This window comes from Malurus melanocephalus, unplaced genomic scaffold (assembly GCF_030028575.1).
Source record: "Malurus melanocephalus ecotype Western Australia unplaced genomic scaffold, MMel_1.1 scaffold_234, whole genome shotgun sequence".
NCBI lineage: Eukaryota > Metazoa > Chordata > Aves > Passeriformes > Maluridae > Malurus > Malurus melanocephalus.
Window position 1 is genome coordinate 975,044 of NW_026623466.1, and position 20,469 is coordinate 995,512.

Below are 20,469 nucleotides of genomic sequence, written 5' to 3' on the forward strand. Positions count from 1 at the left end.
AAAAAAAAAAGTAAAAAGATAAGGAGTTTACTTCTTCATACTGGATATTCCTTTCTGGCAAATGGATTGCATAGAAAATATTGTATATATGCATGTGCGTGTGTGTGTGTGTGTTGCCTGGCAAAGATGCATTTCTCAAATGCTTTCAGATCAAGGTCCATCAGTGTGGGCTTTTTTTCCCTCTTCTTCTTTATTTTGTTTCACCATGGATTTATGGTATGGCAGCATGGGGCGGATGCAGGGTTGCCACTGTCACACCGCTGGTTGGAGGTGACACAGCCAGCCTGGCTCCCACTGAGGGGAAGAGGATGAGTACACATTTCGGGCTATCCATCCTTCTAATGGATACTGKAGACAAAAATCCAGTAACTTCTGTACACTCTGTGAAACACCGAGCACAGTCCAAATAATGACAGCACTAAAAGCATGCATCATAAAAAAATCTCTTGGGCTAAAATGGAAATAGATACTCGCAGAAGAATTTTCTTTCTTTCCTCAACACAAAGATTTGAAAGGAGGGAAAAGTATCACAAGATGGGCAATTCCTTTCAGAGACGGTTCTTTATATATCTCCATGTGAAAGCTCTTGGTAAGGGAAGAAAAAAAATAAAGCGACGGTCTGAAATAAAATTTCTACAGAGGTAGCTTTTTTTTGAAATGACATCCCATTTGCCAAGAATTCGATGTAGCCTTTAGTCAGCCTTGTTTCTTACAGTTCTCTGTGCTTTGCATGGTAATTAGCTGCCTGTGTTATCAGCAGCACGATGCTCCCGGCTATTTCTTCAGCAGCCGCCGCCGTTATCCTCGGCGCAGCTCCTCGCATCCTCCTGCCAGACAGCGCGGCAGCCGCCCGTGTGTGCAGATGTTCGGCGTTCTGCAGGCTCTGCTGGCTCACTGACTAAAGTAATGGGCTCAGCATCGCAGGGGGAAGAAGCTGAGCCCGCTATCCCTGACAGCTCCCCGAGACTCGCCAGCATTCCGCTGATGGTCCGCTGGAGGTTCAGCGAGGCAAGTTTGTTATGACAGATCGCAAAACAGAAAGGGAGACAAACGAGACGGGTTCATCAGTGTCAGAGCAAACACCGGGGAGCAGCTCCTTTTTTTTTTTTTTTTTTTTTTTTTTAAATAATTAAAAGGTTTATTTCACAAGTGTCCTGTGGCTCTTGAGAGGGTGAGGGAGTGTTTGCAGAGCCTGCCAACATCAGCCTTACGCAGGGGCTGCGTCACACTGCCACTGGCACCAACGCCATGGTGCTCGGGTGGGCAAATAGCGTGTCAAGGGCTCTGCTGTTTGTTCCCTGAAGCTAATGCAATCCCTTCTTTTAATTCAGAGTTCAAGAAACAATTACCAGCTTGTGTTTATTTATTTTTTATAATTAAACCATGGCCAAAAAGAAATTCAGCTTGCCAGATTCCCAGGCAGTGTRTGTTCCTCTGTAATGTCAGTAGAGATAGAGTGGAGAAGAGCTTATAAAGTGAGAATTAGGAGTCTTTTCCATACCAACATCTGCAGAMACTCTTCAGACATACCTGAGGTCCCACGATGACATTTTGCACTGTGTTTTGTGGTATCATGACCAAAAAAAAAAGAAAAAACAAACCCCAAAAATGCCACAGACCATACGAAATTAAGTTGTTTTCTGTGAGCAGAGCATGGTCTCTTAACTGCCTCACCCTTGTTCTAGAAAGTAAGTTTGATATCAACAGTAATGTTAAGATCTTTGCAAGTATTTAAAGCAAAAATAAATTAAGAAATTTACATCTGGCACTCAACAGATGAAAAACAAAGTGGAAAATATAGAAATGGAGTGGGTTTTCCCTCAATATTATATCAGTTTTGCATATCTTGTCTTTGGTTTTGTGTTTCCAGTTTATTTTTCATCCTTTGAAAGGCTGTGTGATGATATTGAGAGAGAGAGAGATATGAAAAGTTTTTTATTTCCTGCACTGAGAGATGCTGGGATAAAAAGAAAAGCTGAAGTTTTAGTTCTGGGGTAAGAGAACGCAAAATTTCTTGCTGATGAGAAGACTTACTTCACTTGACTTCTAGGAGTGTTATTTAATTTTGTAACATACACTTGTTCCTAATCCTAGTCTGAAACAGCCTGTTGCCAAATTCACATTTGATATTTTTATCCTCACAGAGAAAGAGATGTCATCGTTTTGTCATAGGTTCAGTGTAATCTATACAGCATGGGATCATATGGTCACCTCACCCCTTCTGTAAGATGGCAGTAGGCTCGAGCAGAGAACTTAAGGATGGGCTGTAAATTTTTTGCTCTGTGTGCAAGGCACTTGTGATGAGGGCTTTAAACTCTCCACTGTTGTTAGCAGGATAATAAATGAATAGACTGGGGCTTGGAGAAAGAAAGGGAGAAAACATGGAAATCCATGGAGAAGAGAGAAATGGCAATTATCTAACATGAATTTTTAAATTATTAAATATCCAGAGATTGCTGTTGCTCTTCATCTTGCTAGGTTCACTGGTAACAGGAACACTTGTCCTCTTCCTCCTGTGATAGGAATATCATGCACGGTGCTGTGCAGCTCCTCAGGGGCAGGACTGAGGTCAGAACAAGGCTGTCTGCTCAGGGCTGCAGCTTCTCTTCAGCATCCATACATCAGATATGAGTAATTCTCCAAAGTCTGACTTCACCACAKGTTTAGTACCTTTACCTCTGAAATCAGCGGTATGATTTGTAGTGAACTGTGAAACTGAAGGACTGTGTTTCACCRAGAAGAGTTAACATATTTAATTTGTTTAACCATCACCATATTCAGATTTAGCAGGAGTGCAGAAAATAAAGCACTTAGGACTTTCTATGAATTGGCATGTAATAACAGCCACAAAAAATTACAAAACAGAAACTGTTCTTCTGCTTATGCATGGCTGTTGTTCTCCTGACCTTGCTTACAGCTGGTGGGYTTTAAGCAGCTGAAGATCCAGACCTCCTCAGTCCCTCAGCTCAGACGGGGGTGGTGGTAAAAGTGTCCAGGACTCGGACAAATTGTCCAGTGCTTTCATTTGGCTTTAGTAGGCATAGAGATGTGTCTATTTTTGCAAGTGCCTTGTGATTTTTTGGGTGCACAAGTACAGATATAGTAGAGAAATCTGATTTCCAGATGAGAAGATCTCAGCAGATTGGAAAGTCAAATTGTTTTGATAAATCTCTAGGTGCACAYCTGAAAATTCAGAGTATCCCGGTGTTTTTTAAAAAAGAGAGGAGAAAACCAAGCTCACCTCTCTGCCAGCTCTTTGGGCACAGTAATTATCAGATTGATTTTTTTTCTACATCCCCTCCCATATGGGAAGACCTCATGCCCGTGCTTGTTGATTTAGTTCTGTTCTGCAAAAAGAAGAAAACTTTTCTTTGGGGGATTGTCAGGGAGTATAGTGTGGTGAAGGAAATCTTCAGACAACTTGCTGGATGCAGCAGCCATGTGTATCTTGTGGAGGAGATGGGCACCCCTCGCCTTCAGTACCTCCATCCAAGGTGTGCCCTCTCTTCTGGGCAGTGCTGGGCAGCACAAGCAAACTGTGGGCAGAGGGCAGGCGGGASCGAGGGTGGGAGGTTGGTGTCTCACAGTGCCCCATTCTTGCTGGCAGAATATTGATTSGGTCCCAATGAACACCCAGGCTGAGCATTTAGGTGAGGCACTGTCTGGATGGTTCCTTCAGGGAAATAGCCACCCTGCCAAATCTCTGATTTCCCCTCTCCAGAGTGGCTCTGGAGTGGATCATGCTACTTGGGAGAATCGAATTCTTCTGCACCTTCAATCCCACAGTGTATGGGTGAGTTTAGAGTTGGCATTTTAGGAAATTGTAGGTTCTCAGGACCGCTGTCCCATGCTCGGTGTTGCTGCCTCTGTTGCAATCTCTGCAGCKCTCCCCTCTACAGCCCCTACCCCATTTTGGTTTTTTTTCAGTTGTCAGGCTTTGCACAGATGAAGTCACAGTGTCACTGCAGAATCTTTGCTGCACAAAGGATGTGCAGGAGAGATGTTATTTATTTAATATAAATAAATGCACATTGGATTCATGTACAAGCACTAATTGCTTTGCTTTTGCTTACTCATACACAGTARAGCCAAAAGTGCAGGAACTGCACCCAGAGGTGGTGTGAACAAAGTSCTGGGGATTTATACAAATACTTTGAGATCGTATGTAAACATTGTAAATATTGCATCTTCCTGTGGTGCTGCTGGGGAATAATCTGAGAATTTTAAGCAGTGCAACTTTTCAGTTGCTGGAAAGACTTGGYCTCATTTTGAAACTGTAATAGAGGTCAGAATATATTTCATGTGACAACCATGTCCTCRGACATATTTGTTATTTCTTTTCAAAACATAAACAAACTGTCTTCTCTTTTTGTTTACAGGACAGTGGAACAGGAGATAACAGCTGCATTGAAGAAATATTGCGGGTAGGAATCCTGAAAAAMCATTTTCTTCCAGTCCCATTTTGTTTGCTCTGAAAAGACAAGAGAATAATGAGAATATTGCAATTACTGCTTAAAATTTTACTCTTTTAGATTGTCTTCTTTCTAAGGAAAAAGTAGGCAAAATTATTTCCTCATGAAAAATAATTGAAAAATCTGTGAGAACAACCTTTCAAAGCCTGTGGATTTCACTGCTACTTTATGCCAGTACAGCTGACCTTCATGCATGGAGAAGCAGATAATGGGATAAATTATAAACTGAAATGTACAATGATGTTTCAGGTTTACAAACCATGCAAAGTGCATGTTTCCATTAATCATGACTGTCAAAAATCTTAATTTTGAAGGGAGGTCTAGGAAGGTCATTTTCCACCTGGATTTAATTATGTAATGTCATTATTTTCATTATATCCATTATATAATGACAATGTGCAAAATCTGTAGTTATTTCCATATTTCATTATTTTTTTTTATCTTAGTAATTTCTAGTTTATTTTCATGGAGCAAATTAATGCACATCCGGACAGATCTCATCTTGAATCAACTTGAATATTGATTATTTTCTGTGGCAGACAAATTTATAAACAACGAAACTCTTCCATAATATTTTAACTCATGTGGTCATTTTGGTTCTTTTTCAAAAAYGATAATTCAATAATCCACAATGCTTAAAAATCTGATGTAACAGTGATTGAARCACAAAGCAAGGTAGATGGAATAGTAAAACCTCCCTGCATGGGCTTCTACCTCTTGGATATCCCTCTATCTGAATATTTCTGATGATTTATAAACTACAGGGCTATAAATATTTGGTTTGGAGATTAGCAGTGCATTAGGCCTGTTGTTTCTAAAGGTAGGTTTCCATTCTCCCTCAATATGTTAAATGCAGCTTTTAATTCTTAAACTGGACAAAGAGTTTACCAAAGGGTGATGATGATGTATGGCTTATGACTTCACCAGCAGAGTTTTCACTTAGCTAACATTTACAAAGTAGGCTTTGTTAGGACTTAGGTGGATATTCAACAAGACTTAGCCTCAGTCCTTGGTGGTTTTTTTATAAATTAGTAGCAGATATCACGAATTTGTGGTGTGAGGCTCGGGCTCCCTTTCTTATGCAGGGCTTTTGAAATGAACAGTCAGAGAAGCTGGTCTTCCTCCTTTAGGTTCTGCAGTCTGGCTCACACAATTAAGCAAAAATGTAGAAGAGGCACCATTCCTTCCACACAGTGGAAGATGGGTATGTTAGAGACCCCATCTGAGAACAAAAATGCACTGTATGACTAGAAATAGTAAGGTGCCTCTCCAAAACAGTGAACACAGCTGCTGCTCTCTTTTTTCCTTTAGAATGTTCCTCAAGAAATATTTTTTGTCAATCTTCATGATGGGTAACCTCACCAATCTGCCCATCTTCCATGTCTTCAAACCTGGTATCACTTTCTTTTCTGAACTTGCTTTGTGTCTCTGTATCTAAGACTACACATAAATTTTCCAAACTGTTACCCTATAGTGTTTCTGACTGAAGCTCTTTATTCTCAAGGGTGTAAGTCTTTGGTCCAGAATTCTCATTACACACTTTGATTGCTGCTACATCCTTCCCTGGGTTTTGACAAATGCAATGTTACCCACCTCCATTCATGCTGCTGTGCAGATCATTTTCCTAGCTTGACATCTTGMCCAGAGACATTTGTCTTTACATCTCGCCGCTGTCGTCTCCTTCTCTATCACATCAAGTACAGCTATTTGTCTCTGATTTTAAGGCCTCCAGTCYATGCTTACTATTAAATCCCACTTCAGTTTACCCAGTGATGTCAAAATGTTGCTAAGTTTTACATCAATTAGTTTCTCCCATGCTTCCCATCAGATCTGGAAAGATCCTTGGAAACTTTCATAATTGGCTCTGTAGCTACCTCCCAATCCTCTCTTAAGGGGCTCCTTTTTTCCCAAGGTGGGTGGAAAACCAGTGGTGAGGTCAGGGTTCTACCACTGTTGCTCATGCTTGAAAATTTTTTGTCCCAATTGTGTCTTGTAGTACTCTGTCAGGTCAGGTATATCCATCTGCTCTCTTTGGTACCAAAAAGGGAATTCTCTGTGTCGAGGAGCCGCTGTGTATTACAAAAGTAGTGCTTAGGTGCTCTTGTAATACAAATCCAGATTTGCAGTGATGGCTGTCACTGAAAAATTACTGAAAACAGCAACAGCAATTATGTGCCTTTGCTGCTCACTTTGTAACTTACTGGCATCTGGACATTTCCACCCCTCTCCATGCTCTCTTTTTGTCCTGAGCAGATCCATGAAGTTGTAACACAGGTTTTCTACTTTCCTGAAACAGTGTTTATAAGGAATATAATTTCCATGTTTTTGTTGGAGGTGCTATTCACATACTGAAGCCAAGGTTTAGCTTCTTTTTAGACAGAATATATGCAGTTACTATACAGGTGCCCAAATGCAGATAGTGAAAAGTCAGAGCAGCTGCAATACTTATGTTCCCCTCAGAAACGATGTCTGGCTTGCTGGAATGTGTTTATTATGGGAAGGGCCACTTCTGCTGTATGGAGCATCAGTAAAAGGAAGAAGATGCTTAAAATTCATCTTTTTAAGGAACATTGCACCCTATTTTAGCTGTTTCTTGCATAGCAAAAGTAGAAAATATGCTCTCTTTCTAGGTGATGTGTTCCCTGCACAAATCAGGCTGTGGCTTTTCCATGAAACAGGCACTTCCATGGCWTGTCCATGTTTCCTCAGTCAAAACCAAGGGCAGGAGTAAGTGTGCCCRGGTCTAATCTATCTGCTTCCCTGTGTTCCCTTCCCCCAACAGGTGAGAAGAGGCAGGTTTGTGTGCAGATTTTATCACCCTCTGGTGCTCTGACCATGGCCAGAGCTAACATCTGGGCTTGGGCTACAAAACCTGTTTTGGCATGGCTTTAAAATCACAAAATCTGATTTTGCACTAACTGTGACAAGAATTTATAGTCTTTTTGCTGTCTGCTCAAGAGGCTGCCACAACCTAAGACTATCCTTTTTTGATGTTGTTTTACCAAATGTATCAAAGCTCTATAAACTTTGTAAACTTACATATCCTTCTGCATGGAGCTGCAGCTTCCAGAGAAAGCCCCCAAGTACTGAGACACAGAAGCTCTTGCAGTGCTGAGGGAGGTTGATTAGCAAGACAGTAACCCTGTCGAGATCGGAGCTGTCGTGAGGTCTCCTGTAGAGTTTATAATCACTGCACGAATCCTGAGCCTCATCTAACCCCATGCACTAATTTACAGCAACTTCTTCAAAGTGTTATGACTTCTCKGTCCAGCTGCAGGCACACACTTTGAGGACAGAGAAACTTCTAAGAGAGCCTTCCATGTGAATAACTCCAGTAACAACAGGTTACAGATGTAATGTCAAAACATGAGAGAAAAGCCTCATTACTTGCTAGTAGATTTAAAAGRCAATTCCTTGTAAGCTTTGCATTGTTCATGGAGGACATGATAGAAAACTTTGAAGTGGAAAATAAAAGTTAACACTACACAAATACCCTTTGTTCCACCGTGCACTGCTATATGAGTTCCTAAGACATCACCAAAGCCAGTCTATTCACTTCCTTGCTAAAACTCAGGCTTCCTCAGCAAGATTACTTCAGTTCTGGGGTCCCCAGCACAGGAAAGACATCAACCTGCTGGAGCAAGTCCAGAAGAGGCCACCAAGTTGATCAGCAGGATGGAGCCCCAGCCTGAGAGGAAAGGCTGAGAGAACTGGGATTGTTCAGCCTGGAAAAGAGAAGGCTTAGGGATGACCTACTTGCAGTCTTCCAGTACCTAAAGGAAACCTATAAGAAGGAGGKAGAAAAACTCTGCAGGAGAGCATGTAGTGACAGGACAAGTGGGAATGGATTAAACTAAAGAGACTAGTTTTTGATCAGATATTGGGAAAAAATTCTTTACTGTGTGAATGGTGAGGCATTGGAGCAAGTTGCCCAGAGAAGTGGGTGCCCTGTCCCTGGAGGTGTTTAAGGCCAGGTTGGGTGGGGCCCTGAGCAACCTGATCTAGTGGAAGGTGTCCCTGCCCATGGCGGGAGGSCTGGAACTAGAAGATCTGGAAGGCCACTTCCAACCCAAAACATTCTATTGTGATTCTATGATTCTATGCTASTAATTTTGGCTGATTTCTATTTGACTTTATTAGTGAGTGTATTGTTTTATGGCTGGTGGGCTTTAAAGTCAGCATTTATTTTACTGTAGTACCTTCAAAGAATGGGAGCAATAAGAGTTCTGCCTCTCCACTAAGTTAACTGTTGCAGCCAATATAGGATGCACTCTGAGAATATTTGTGGTGGATTTAAGGAGTAAGGGAGTGCATCGAGTGCAGGCAGTTCTTGTTTTGTAAGCTAAATGGAGATTGATCTGGCTGTTCTTACAGTCTTAGCTGTGATTTCCTAAAGTTGCAGTAGCTTTGTTGGAAGGAAACCCACAGGCAAGCTGAGCTTTTTGATTATTGAAGAGGTTTTTTGTGAATTCCTCAGATTTTTTTTGTGTTGACATGAGCGGTGTCGTTGAACTGGGTAGAGACAGGCATGGTTTGAGTGTTTGGCCTACAAACAGTGTTTGGCTGCAGAATGCAAAGACAGCAGGAAGCTGATGGAGCAGCAGGAATGCAGAGAAAAAGCTGGAGAAAAACCAAGCACAGCCAGTTAGCACAGAAAAAGCCACCTTTGAAATGGCATGGAGCARTGGGGAGACAGGCTGGGGTCTGCAGTGGAGGACAGATAAGTTCTTTCAGGGAAGAYAGAAAAATCCATTGGGGTGCAGTGRAAGGACATGGACTCCAGCTGTGAACATCTGCCCCAGTGAAAGACAGCTCAGTGCCATGAACCTCCCTCCTGTCCAGGGATGAGCACCCACAGATGCCCTTGAAATGGGTTGTGACTCCTCATGGGCACAAGACATCTGCTTATGAAAATGACATTTTAAGTGTGGTGGCTTTGCTAAGTGATTTACTCCACTCTCTCTACCCTGTGAATCTAATCAGAGTTTGTAAAGCACTGCACTTCTTATTTGAGCAACATAAAAAAAAGGAATGAAAACAGAATCTAATTCTGTATTTTTTTTTCCTTCCCCACATGGGATCCCTTGGCTCATTAGCAGTCTTGCTAATTCTTTAGCAGAAAKCTTTAAGGATCAACCCATCAAATATTCAGGGCCTTTTTTTCAAACCTGAACAGCCATATGTGCCATGAGATCAGCTGCACTCCATCAGCTGATTGAATTAAAACAAGAGCAGAGGTAAATTAAAAACTGTCTGCACAAGACAAATCCTGTAAAAACATGAAATTCTACCAAACACACTGTCACTGTGAATAAGCATCACAGTCAGTGGAGCACGTGTCAATACTTAGAGGGGAGAAAAATCAGTTTCTTAGAGGTAGGTTGTTAGTTCAACAACTGTGAACTGCTGCCTTGTAGTGTTAATGACTGTAAGATCCCACTGGCTGCAGTTAAGCTCCTGGTGGAGTTGGACATGTGAAGAATTACAGAACACAAATATGGTAATCAGCAGCATATTTCTAAACACTCCTGTTGCTTTTCAAAGGAGAGGGAAAACCCTACAGGTGGAATGAGACCTGCTTTGCTGCACAGTGCTCATGCAATCACTGTTTCTGCATTAGCAGAGCATTCTTTTGTGGTCTCATTTGTGAGAAGAAATAGTTGGTCAACTTTCAGAGACAGGTGAGAAGGCTAGCCTCAGACCAGCACCTGCATGGAGAAATTTGGGGTAGCTGTTGTGACTGAACCTGGTGGGAAGGTCCTGGAAAAGTTTTCAGAAGAATGCACCAACTTAAGGCAAAAGAGAGACAGCAGGGGAGAGAGAAGGTGTGGAGACTTATAAGCAGCCCCAGTTTGCAGACATTTGATTAGTTTCATTGAATACAGAAGTACTCCAAAGTGTCAGAATCATGTTAAATAATGTATCAGATGCATAAAATATCACTTTTTTTTCATTGCAGTCTTTCAGAAGAACTTCCAGAGTACGGCTTTGCTTTTAGTATCCTAAATTTCAGAGCAATTTAAGCATTATTTTGGCTCATGTATACCGTTCACTGCATTTCTTCAGTATTATTGTTTTTGTCTTTCTTATTCAAATAAATAAATGTCATACATACCCAAGAGTGTTTTGAAACATTACCGTTTCACTCAAGGCACTAATTCCCAGAAATACTGAGACATAGTTGGAGCCATTTAATGCAACCTGCAGCACTCACCTATAAACACTGCCCCTCTTACCACACATACCCCCAGCTCATTTGTACAGTATTTTTTCTGAGCAGCCACTGGACCTTTGTCAGCTTTCCTCCAGCCAGCCTGGGTATTCTGGTGGTGTGCATAGCAGCACTAGAGCCTCAGCAACTCTGCCTGGAGCTTCTCCAGCTTCTCAGTGAGAATTAGCAGTCCATACTGGTACCAGTGCTCTTAGAGCAAAATTAGCAGCAGTAGCAGAGCTAAAGATATTTTGGCTTATCCACTTAAGCTTCAGTGATTACAGAGAGCCATACCTGTGTACAGCACCATCCCTTTGGCTCCACACCATKACAGCTTTCAGGACACAGTCTGTATGTGGTGCCTTGGTCTGTCTCTGTGTATCTGCTGCAGCCAGGGTTTCTCCATTACCTGTTTTTCCATCCAAAAGGCTGGAGGGAGATTGCTTACTTTTCACACATTTTGTCCCTTTTTATGCTTCCTCAGATCATCAGAGTCCCTCTCCGTGTGATCTGTAACTTACTGTTAGCTCATCTGAACATAACCTGCTCAAGGTTTGGGCACTTTTCATTCTTTTTATTGCCCACATTGTGGTTTTCAACTGTCAGTAAACCTTCATGGCTGACATGTTAAACTTAAGACATGTAAATATTGCTTCCCTGGCCCTTAGCAGATAGAGTCTGAGGTACAGAACACCGTGTAAAATGCCACTGACATTCCCACTAGCAGTGGGAATGTCAACCAACCATAAATTAGTTGTACATCAGCTGTCCTCCTGAATTGCCTCTCTTGGATTTTTGCTGCTTCCACAATTTTTGTTGAAAATACCATCTCAAAGGAGTCTGAGGTTTGAAGTAGGCTGTATATTTAAAACTTGAACATAGTAAATCTTGATTTCAGTTAATAAATACCACCTTAAAAGGCAAAAACTATAAATGTTTTAGTGGAAATAGGAGATCAAACTAGAAACTCCTATGTGGSACTAAGACTTAGAACTAACACAACTCAAAGGTAATCTGCCTTTCAGTCTTCCAGGTGCCAGTGCAGGATGTGGAGGCACTCTCAGTGCCATTAGCCATCCTTGTGCTGGGGCACTGAAATTTTCTAATACAGCAAAATCTGGTCTGTTTTGAATCAGATGCTGCAGACAAAAAAGACCCACATTCTTTTTAGAGCTCAAGTAGCTGGTGTGCAAAGGCTTTGTGTTAGGGAAAGGCAGGTCAGTATAAAAATGAAACACTGTGGTGCTAATTTGGTAGAATTAATTKTAAGAACTGCTGTTTTGTAGTGAGTGTATATACCCTGTTATTTGACAAGGAGAGAGAGAATCCAGAATGAATTATCCAGTCTCTGCTATGCAAAAATAATACACCAGAATACTTACTAATTTTTCCCTCTGTTTTAGAGTGTTTCACAAAGCTGGAAAGAAAGCACWATCACCATCTTGTTCCAATATAGAAAAATGATTCCTTGTTATTAAGGGCAAAGGGCCAGATAGATCCTTATTCTCTATAGCCCTGCCACAGCTCCTCTGAGGCCAACAAAAAAAAAATTAATACCAAAATAATACCAGAAAGGTTCTCTGTTATCAGTCCTACCAAAATAAGAATAAAATTTGGGCAAAGGCAGGTATCTGCACTGCTGAGAGCCAGGGGCTTGATCCTTCAGCTGCCATCTGCAGAGAAAAACCTACTTTCTACCCCCTTGGTAAGACTGACACAAAACAGATTGAAACCCCAAGGAGGTGTGAGTTGAGATGACAGAGCCCTTCAGTAAACCCTGTGGTGACAATGGTTAATTAAATAGGCATTAAGGACCCAAACTGACCAGAGAGCTCAGCTAGATGCTGTTATGTGCACTGTTTTCCATCCAAGGTAGAGCTCATTTTCTTTTCCATGTTTCTGGGGATGGCTACAGAGTAGTGGGGGGAGAGACAGAGGACTTCCCCTGCTCCGTGTGTTCTGGGCTGCAGTCAGGCAAACATTCCCCCTCAGTCTCCATCCAATGCCTGTGGACACTGCCCTGGTTTGCCCTGTGAGCCTGCAAGGGTGACAGACCTTCTGCCATCCCCCCCTGAAGCTGTCTCTGAAAACCTGCATTCGTTTGAAATGTGGGTTTCAGTGGCTGACACTGCATGTGTACTTTGGCCATGCACCTTTTCCTGTCTCCTACACTAATATTTCTAATATTTTCAGTAAACCTTCTCTTATAACTAGGAAATTTCTCGGTGGTGCCTGATTTTCTACAACTGGAGATGATCACTGGGAACTCGCCCAACACTGCCACAGTTTGGTCTGATCCAGGATGTATGAGCTCTGTTTATGTCTGAGAGAGGCAATGTTCCTCATTTGGGAGCTGAGACAAATATTCTTTGATAATCTTATTTACTCATATTTAGGAGCAACACGAGTTAGCAGTTAGCTTCACTTGGCAGAAAGACTTAAAGGAAATTGTGGGAGAAAAGAGGAGTCAGATAAAAGGAAATTAAATTACTTTCAAGAATATTCTACTGCAATGTCTGTACTAATAAGTAAAATGGACTAATAAGTGTTCTCTTAGCCTGAGGCCAATCAGCATTGCACAGCTCATGCCCAAAAAGCTCTGCTCTCTTCCAGCCATGCAGCAGAGTGGCTTCAGTGATGCTGTCTGTTGGGAGAGACCCCAGGCATGCAGGGATTTTCTCTGCAGGAGCTGGCCCCAGCCAAAACCGTGCTGGTGTCAGTGATTTAATGACAGGCACAGTTGTGGGGCAGCACTCAGGTGTGATCCCCTATGTGTTAAGAGGGATGCAGTCTTCTGMTTTTCTGTACAGGGCACGGGGCTTCCTCCTGCCTTTGCCWCAAAGACTTTGGAGAATRCARTACTAGCCACACTGCATRAAAATGTGGTGGRAAACATCTGACATTTWAAATTCTATATATTTTGGCATGTTTTTGCCATTGTAACTCTCTGTCCTAGGGACATACTGGGTTGGGGTTTTCCTCTGAAAATGCGAAACGTAAAATTTGGTTTTTAAGGAAGTGCACGGATATACACAGCCACTTGTCTGCAGTGCTGTTAAAAGCACTCTTTGAGAGAAGCTGACTGAATACTGACCAAGTTTTCACCAACCAAAACTCCATAGTATCTGCCCTTTATGATTAGTGCTAAATGCCATTTACTGTGTATGGTGCATTGTGTCATTCTTAGAGTTATTTAGGATTTAGTAACTTGGGAAGTAACGTGCTATCAGGTGTGCTGCAAAAGTGAAGTACTTAGAAATGATGCAATTATTTAATGTACAAATTATTAATGTTGCTTGAAATGATGGGCCTCTGAGTGAGTTGTCCAAACAGTCCAATTGTAGAGATTATAATGAAGATTGTGATAAACCATCAGATGTCTAACAGTTTTTTAAAGTCTAGCCTTTGCCAACAGAATTAATTTAATTAAAAATATATTTATATTTTTGCAATAATATTGACTGTACTTATAGTCACCCACACATAAAAGGGCTTACATACAAGCTTCTGTTACAAACCATGCAATTTTATATAGAAATTGCAAGCCYTTCACTTTACTCATGGAGGGAAAAAATGTTATTCAGAGTAATGACAATAGCTTGGTGGGAGAGGAAGTGGGCTTCACGCAGTAAAAAAGTTTCTCTCCAGCTGTGTGGGTTTTCCACAGGACTTTTTTTTTTCATCAATATTATCAAGTTATTTGTTATTTACTCATGAATGCTGAATAAATACTGAGCAAATTCAAGACATTTTYAATTTTTCTAGTATTGCGTGTACGCATATCTAATGGTTCATTATAGCCCTGCATTTTCAGAGTATTCCAATGTAAATGAAAAGAGCCCAATTAAAAAAAATTGTCGACCCTGATCCAACCTTTGTTGACTTCAGATCCTGACGCTGAATTGAGCACCAAAAGAGAAAATCATGCCTATTAAATTGAGTAAACATTTTCTTCATTTATCTAGGTGGCTTTTTTCCCATCAGTGAAAACTATTTTTTGCTAAAAACGCCAACCCTTAAAAACTTAATGAGTATTAATGGGAAGTTGGAATAATTTAGCATGGACAAAAAGAGGGTAATTTTGCTCAGACATTTTGTTAATATGAACTGAATCCTAAAAGGCCTGTTCTCCTTGTGGTTTGTCAGAATAATTCTCATTATAGGTGATAGGTACCAGGTATAGGTGCATCAATAGCAGAATAGACTGCTAAATATAGTTGCTGCTGTGGCAGCTGCTTCTCTCTCGTTTGTCTGATGGAGAAGCTCGAAGCTGCAGCAGCCTCCAGTATATGAAGGACAATGCATGAAGAATTTCTTTCCTGGGAATGGGGACATGAGCTCAGTTTTTCCCTTCAGGCACTTCAGGCTTTTTCCAAGCAGATGGACAATGATCATCCTGCTATCTGTGGGCCTTCCACACAGGGACAAGCAGAATGCAGGCTCCCCTTAGCTTAAGCAGGCTGCCCAAATTGACTGGTGCATCATTTTGTCCAGGCTCTGTGACCACTGCAGCTTCTGCAGGCTTTCCAGAAAAATAGGTAGTTGGGGCTTTTCCCCGTTAGCCAGAGAAGCAGCATGTATTTCTAGACAAAGCAATAAAAGATCTGCATGCTCTTCCTTATCTAAATTTCCCTATCATTTTTTGCTGTCACTCCTCAGCTCCCTTGCATCTCAAGATGACATTTCCACCCTGTCTTCCAGGCTCAGCCTGGCTTTCCCTCTCTCTCCCCTCCCAGGCAGCAGCATCTTTCATCCTCCCTGGTGTCTCTCTGCTCAGAGAGCTGCCTCCAGGCTCTCTTCTCCTAAACAAGCTGCCTTTGTCTCTGGGCCCTTGGAGTCTCACAGGAGTCAGTTAGGCTCTGTGATTTTTTTTAAGACCCAGGATTAGTATCTGATATCTTTTTCTCTTGTCTGGGATTTTCCACTATCCAAATCTAGACCCATCTGGAAAGGCAGGGAAAAAAACATGGCCCTTAACCTTTTGTTTTCCTTGGGTAAGATCTATTCAGGTGCTGATAATCTTTAGCTATCCACCTTCTCATGCACAGACATTTAACTTCTTTTCCTTGTCTTCTTTGCATACAGAGTATAAAGCATTACATAGTAAAAAAAAAAATGTCTTCTTTGCATACAGAGTATAAAGCATTACATAGTAAAAAAAAAAAAAAAAAAAAAAAAAAAAAAAAAAAAAAAAAAAAAAAAAAAAAAAAAAAAAAAAGCCATAAGGAATTCATAAATTATACATAGGCAGATTCCCCAAATCATCAAACATTTCCTTCTGTTAAAGATGTTCCCTATCAGTTATTTTTTTTCTGTGGTGTATGTACCTTTCCATATCTTGTCATCTATGCTTTCATGGATATTTTTTTTCTTCTTTCTTGTTTTTCTTGGTTTTCCTTTTTTTGTTTTTCCTTTTTTTTTTTTTTTTGTTTTGGTAAGTTCAGATTTAAAACAAACTAGCAGGAATCTGTTTTTTTTTAACGTCTGTCTCTGTCCCTTTTTGCCAGCAGAAACCATGCAGCTTAGATAGGCACAGACCAGGGGTGTTTGGTTTTGGTGTCCTTTCTCTCCTGTTTCATTTGGCAAAAGATAATTCAAAAGCCATGTTGTCTGCATAGTGTATGTGAGTACTAGTAAACTCAACACATGCAGAAATGGGCTGATCCATGATTGCATCTTGTTCTGTTGTTCAAGTGCCTGTCTTTTGGATTAGAGCCATCAAATTAATAGGCAGAGTACACTGTAGGAACCATTCAGGATTTGGGGCCAGCAAGAAGTACTTGGTTGTGGTGAAACCATAATTGTATGATCCATTGCAATGTGTCTTCAATTTTTCCACAAAAGATGCCACTCTTAGTAAATTTTTAAGGCCATGTTTGAAATCAAATCTTAGAAGTACMAACTTATGTGTCTTTAAAATACAGAACAAGGATTTTAAAGCATTGTTGGCTCGGCAGATGCATTTTTATGAAGATCATATCCCAAAATAAAAACACTTTAGGAACCCTGGAACTKGAAGCGTGTTAAAGTAAATTAAAATGGAACATTTTTGAAGATAAAGATAAGGAGAATCGAATATTGAAGCCAGCAGAGGTAGAAGGGAAAATATGGCTGATCACACACCCATGTGCCCCAGGCATYCCTCTGCAGCTCACACTTGTCTGTCCACTGCTCTGTCGCTGTTTCTGTGTCCAGATGGGGTTGGGTGCAGGGTCAGTCCAGCCAAGCACTGCAATTTTTGAGAAGTCAGGCTCCTGCTGTAAGCTGTTCACAGTTCATGCTGCTGCCTCCTGTTCTCTGGCTCCTGTGAGTTGAGGAGGAGTGGGCACTCAGCCCTGAGCTCAGGGTCAGTCAGTGTGAGCATCCTGTGCAAAACAAGAACCTCAAATCTAATATGTGAAATATTATAAAGAKCTGCAAAATTAGATGTTTGGTGTGGGGGAGCACTGTTGGTTCACCTGACTCCATGCAAACTGGTGGTAGCCAAGAGGTGCTTCTGATCTCACATGCCTGGCTGTACAGCAGGCCAACAGACCTGCATAAATCAGCCCACACAACTTCCCTGCACCCTAGTTTTAGCCCCAAATCCTCTGGATGTATGTGTTGATGGGAGTCCCAGGTCGTGGATCTAAGCAGTGGGAGGACAAGGAGCATGGAAATCAAAGTGCAGCTCTGTAGGTGAATTCAGACTCAGCCAGAAAGCAATTACTATGTTCCTGAGCTAACCAATGTTTATGTCATTTATTTCAAAATAGAATTAAGGTGTGAGAAAGCCTGCAAAATGCACAACTGCATTTCTCTGTAAAATTACAGGGTTTCTTCTGTTTGGAATAATGACTGYAGATTCCTTGGTATCATGGATACTACTTAAGGTCACATCTACCAAAGCATATTTAAAGGAAGTTCAGGCCTTTTTTGTCTGACACATTCTGATTATCTGTCTGGAGGCAAGGCTCCTCATTTTGATATGTAATGAATAAAATGCACAAGTGGAAGGAATAAGGATAATGAACTTGCAGGATAATTTTACTAATTATCTTGTTGCTGATCATAAAACCAAGGCTCTGCAAGTCAATCTTACCCCAGCTATTAATATGCAATGCCTAAAGCTGTTCTTGTAACATTTATTACACATCTCTCTGGTTCTACACAAGCTGATAGTTTACTATTAAATTTGTGAAAGTGAGATTGATAACATGTTCWTTGTTCCAAGCATGACATGTAGAATTACAAAAGTTTGCCAAAGTCTAAAGAAAATACCAGTATATAAAATAAGATTTTCTTTTATTACATGAATATTATGTGATGAGTTGAGATGGAATTTATCTCACCTTGTTGTTATCTGAAGATAGGTATCTAATGTGAGTTAGGAATTAAATCTTCCTAGATCATCACAGGAGAGASGATGGGGCAAATTATCCTCTGAAGATACCTTTCTCTTCACTGATCATGCAGGGATCTCAGTCTCTTTGCTAAAATTGATTTTTTTTTTTTTCCTCTGGGAAGGTGTCATGGTAGATCTTAACCCTGTGGCCTCAGTTCTGTGTCATTGTGGCTGGGCTCTTTATGCACCTTGTCTCTRCCTCACTCAATATTTGTTTAGGCAGACTGTAGACCTTGGCACACCCGTGTGATAGAGAGCATTGTAATGGGTATATAATTTTTTCTTAGAGAAAAATACAAATCCTCCCAAAAAGATCTGTTCAGGCTACTCCTGCAGGAAGCTAAGATACCATAAAGTTTTTGATAACTAAATCCATTTGGTGTTTTATCTCTCACCTCATATCATTTCCTTCTGATATTAGACAAAACTACAGCACAATAAAAACCAATAATGATCCAGCACTTGGCTTAATAAAAGAGTCTTTTGAACTGCTATAACAACATAGAAAAGAGGTCATCCATTTTAGCATAGATCTTAAAGTTAGCTGGAAATATTTGTAATATTAACAGAAGAATCAAAGCTGCTTCTCTGCCAACCATGCCACAAATAAGGATTCTGCAAGTAAGGAACTTTGGAAGCCCCACAGGACTCTGCTTTAATAAGCAAGTCATCTAAAAGAACTGTTGCAGACAACCATGGGGTACAGAATAACCCAGGCCAGAAATGATCTGGCTGCAGAGASACATTGGAAGCAACGGGTTCTCTGTAGATAACAGGATAAAAAACAAGGCAGTTTTGAGAAATAAGTATTTATCATGTCGCCTTTTTATTTTCTGTTTTRTGTCTTGCTTGGGCTTTTCTCTCCCATAAAAGTTCATCAAAAACATTAAGAGAAGAAATGGATTGCTATTTACAGGTTTTGGTTTTGTTGTTGTATGAAATGGAGAGCATACTGTGCTATAAATAAAAACTTGTAAGCAAATTAAAACCTGCCTAACAGGAGATTAAGATGGTCTGAAGTCACTGACTCAGATCATAAACAGTGCCGCCGTTAGCTGGAGCTATTAATCACTGTGGGACGAAATAAAAGAGGAAATTTGTTAAAAAATAAGCAGGGGCAGGATGCTAACTCCAGGGGCATGCTGTTTGGCTCGTTAATAATGTATAACGAAGCGCGTGCCAGATCAAAAGCAAATCACATGCAGCTGGCAGAAAATGAAATGGCATTAGGCAAAGTATTTGTCTAGCTATGAGGCTATTTAAGAAACTGCTGTCTATTAATGTGATGTTGATTAAAGCTTTTCAAATTAAGCTTTTCAAATTAATTTTTGCTCATAGAAACCCCATCAATAAAACATGGTATATGCCTTTTATATATATGCATGCACACATGTGGGGATATCCATATGTATGCATTATATATTATAAATACCACAAATATTTAGTCACAACCTTGCAAAATTACCAGGAGTTATCAGCTGCTAATTAAATAATCTTCACATTCTTATTGTAATTGTTATTTTGTGTGTGTACTGAATAATTGTTATTTGTCTGTGCTTTGATGCTATTATTGATATGACAGAATTTGGCAAAAATCTGTGGCAGAGGGAAAGGATGAGTGCTGATGTCACATCCCTGTCCCTCACAGGTTACACAGTCGGATTCAAAAATCTAGAATGGACACACCTATCTGCTGAGCTCCTTCAGCTTTGAATGGGTTTGCTGAGCAATGGGTCAGGAAGCTGAGGAGCAGTGCTTACACTGGCAGGTGCTTTTCCACCAGCATTCTGTTTTTGAGGCACTGGCACACCCATCAGTGGCTGAGGTTAGGCTTGTGCAGGAGTCCAGAAACAAGTGATTCTGTGTCTGGGTGCAATGTGGACTCGATTTTAATCCAGTGAACACCAGAAGAACAAGACCTGGCCTAAAACACCAAGGCTGTCCCTCTCCAGTCCCATGGTCTAACCCTTAGGCGCTCAGTCATGCCTCTTGGTCTGGTTTGGGCTTTTCTACCCTTGCCAGAGGTCCAGATTCAACAGGAGGGGATGGCCAGTGTTTCCTCCCAAAACTCAGCATTGTCTGAAGGTCTCCTGAGAAGCAGGAGCCACCTGAGAGCGGCGAGAGCTTGCGAAGTCCCTGCTGTTGCGGTTGATCCAAGTAGAGGAGCACCAACCAGTCCCTCTGGGGCAGAGGAGCTCCAAACATCCCCTCTGGAGCAGCAGAGCTCCAACCATCCCCTCTGGAGCAGCGGAGCTCCAACCATCCCCTCTGGAGCAGAGGAGCTCCAACCATCCCCCCTGGTGCAGCGGAGCTCCAACCATACCCTCTGTAGCAGCAGAACTCCAACCATCCGCCTGGAGTAGAGGAGCTCCAGCCATCCCCTCTGGAGCAGCGGAGCTCCA

The 20,469-nt window shown here is 41.3% G+C and overlaps 1 protein-coding gene across 1 annotated transcript in view; it reads left to right on the plus strand.

Moving 5' to 3' along the window:
- AFF3 (ALF transcription elongation factor 3) overlaps window positions 1–20,469 on the plus strand; it is a 307,610-nt gene that overhangs the window by 139,118 nt on the left and 148,023 nt on the right. The window contains exon 4 of the mRNA XM_057374860.1: window positions 4,380–4,424. Coding sequence (XP_057230843.1) covers window positions 4,380–4,424 — 45 coding nt within the window. The remainder of the gene's footprint in view (window positions 1–4,379; window positions 4,425–20,469) is intronic.